Below are 2,300 nucleotides of genomic sequence, written 5' to 3' on the forward strand. Positions count from 1 at the left end.
TGCCCCGCCTCCTCTCAGTGAGCGAGGACTGAAAGCATTATATCCTCACTGAGCTCACTGAGAGGAGGCAGGGCAGAGCACGGCCTCAATACAATACATACAGTACAGCTCACTGAGAGGAGGCGGGGCAGAGCATGGCCTCAATACAAACAGCTCAGCTCTTGTCTAAGAATGCGAGATTTCATGCCATCCCAGCACCCCCTACGAATCGCCGAATGACGTAATCGCCGATCGGCGGCCGGACCCGGAAGTGAGGAGAGGATGGATAAAGAAGAAGAGAAGGTATTTACTAGCACAAAAAAAAAAAGATTCCATTGGTAAAAGTAGTTTTAAAGGGGATTACATACATCTATGTAATCCAAGTTATTAAAAATGGGTGGAACTCCGCTTTAAGTAAATTTTAAATCCACCATTAGGTAGTGGTCACCAAAACAGGTGTACTCGATGGAAGATTTTCCCTCTATTCCCATTTTTGTGACAACTGTAAGTTTTGGTTTATCCATTACTTTTTGTTTTCATGGTGGAAGATTTCCCCTCTATATCAGTTCACTGTAAAGGTTTGGATTATCCATCACTTTTTGCCTTGGTATCAATGGTCATGGGAATCTACAGAGGGGGGTCTCCTCCCTGCAGGGACATAGCAAAAGAAAATCAAGATACATCTGAGCCAAAAATTAAAGTTACATGGCTATAAAATGGTACAGAACAAAACATGAAAGCCAGCACTAAAGTCCAAATAGGAAGATTTTGGTAAAGCCCCATATCAGGAGATATAGCAACGTTTCAGGGGCACACCAACTCTCTTTATCAAAATGTCCGTCCTGAAGGTTGGTTTATCTTCTAGTATTGAACTCTTATTTGGACTTTGGCTGTTGACTTATTCTGCAGTTTTAAGCCCCACCGATCTGACACTTCCACTCAATCTAAAATGATAAAAGGAGCGATACCATTCCAAGCATCACATGACCCTTGGAACAGCCTTCCCACTTCACCAATTATCCGAGTCATCTGTTGTACCAGAAGACTCATCCGATTCCCCAGACTCATCCGATTCTCCAATTGGAATTTTGTTTTGGCTGTGAGCTCTGTAGTGGACATCCAGAGTACACTTCCTGCTGAACCTCTTCTTGCACTTCTCACACTTGAAGGGTTTATCACCAGTGTGGATTCTTAAGTGCCTATTGAGATGATTCTTCCTGCAAAAACTTTTCGGACACTCAGGGCACTTATGCGGCTTCAACCCAATGTGGGTTCTCTGATGGATAGTAAGTTGGGTCTTGTTGACAAATTGTTTCCCGCACTCAGTACAGTTGAAGGGCTTCACCCCTGTGTGGGATCTCTCATGGACAGTAAGGTGGGCCTTATTAATAAACTGTTTCCCACACTCGGAACATTTAAAAGGCCTTTCTCCTGTATGAGTCCTCTTATGGCGGTCCAGTTCCACCTTGTCTCGGAAGCTTTTCTCGCACTCGGTACATTTGTAGAGTCTCTTTCCGGAGTGGAGGGCTTCATGTCTTTTGTAATGGCCACCTTGTTTGAAGGTCTTCTTGCACAGTGGACATGTAAACTTTCGCTTCTCCTTCTGGCCTTCAACAACCTTGGTCGGCTCCTTGGCTTCACTCAAGCGTCCTTCACTGCTGCAACTCTTTGAGGGTTTGAAGTCAGGGCTTCTGCCTGACTTTCTCCGAGACTTTTTTTTCTGTCTCTTCACATTTTTTTCTGAATTCTCAGGATCAGAACTTATACTGCTGTCTGACTCCATGTTATTTTTATTGATCTCCCAAACTTTTAGTTCACCTGGTATATAGTGTAAAACACTTCTAAGATAGAACCAGTATATGGTGGCACCAAATTAATGAAATGTGGAACATCAACACTGTCTTTGCCTTATGGTTTACAGTCACAAGCATTTTACCTCAGGTACTTCCACTGAATATTTTTTGTTTATTATCTGCAAAAACAAAATTGAGAATATTGTTAGGAATGATTCTTAGAAATTCAAATTGAACTTTTTACTTTTGGCTTTCGACACAGCGGGGTTATAATGTCTCCCAGTTATGACTCTGGTTTGGCTGAAAACAAATACAGTGTACACACTACACAGCATCTCTGAGCTCTAGAAGGCAGGGGACTAGGATCTGATGTCACACACTACAGAGAACATAGAGGAGAGCCGAGTGTAAGCTGAGACCTGAGTGAAGGGAAAGGACACCCCCTGCTCCTCTAAACAGATCATAGGGAAACATGCACAGATGAGACCGTCGACCACCTGCTGTGTGCTGGGGGGGGGGGGTGGGAGG

At 43.7% G+C, this 2,300-nt stretch overlaps 1 protein-coding gene across 1 annotated transcript; it reads right to left on the reverse strand.

Moving 5' to 3' along the window:
• Positions 1–988: 988 nt before the first annotated feature.
• On the reverse strand, positions 989–1,766 carry LOC309560498 (uncharacterized protein; the record flags this gene model as incomplete). The annotated part of the gene is made up of 1 exon (XM_082264130.1): positions 989–1,766. The coding sequence occupies exon 1, from the start codon at positions 1,760–1,762 to the stop codon at positions 989–991; it is 774 nt and encodes a 257-aa protein (XP_082120256.1). The 5' UTR covers positions 1,763–1,766.
• Between the last annotated feature and the right edge of the window lie 534 nt (positions 1,767–2,300).

The sequence above is a fragment of the Pelophylax lessonae genome (genome assembly GCF_965119305.1).
Source record: "Pelophylax lessonae genome assembly, chromosome: 7".
In the NCBI taxonomy this organism is placed as follows: Eukaryota; Metazoa; Chordata; class Amphibia; order Anura; family Ranidae; genus Pelophylax; species Pelophylax lessonae.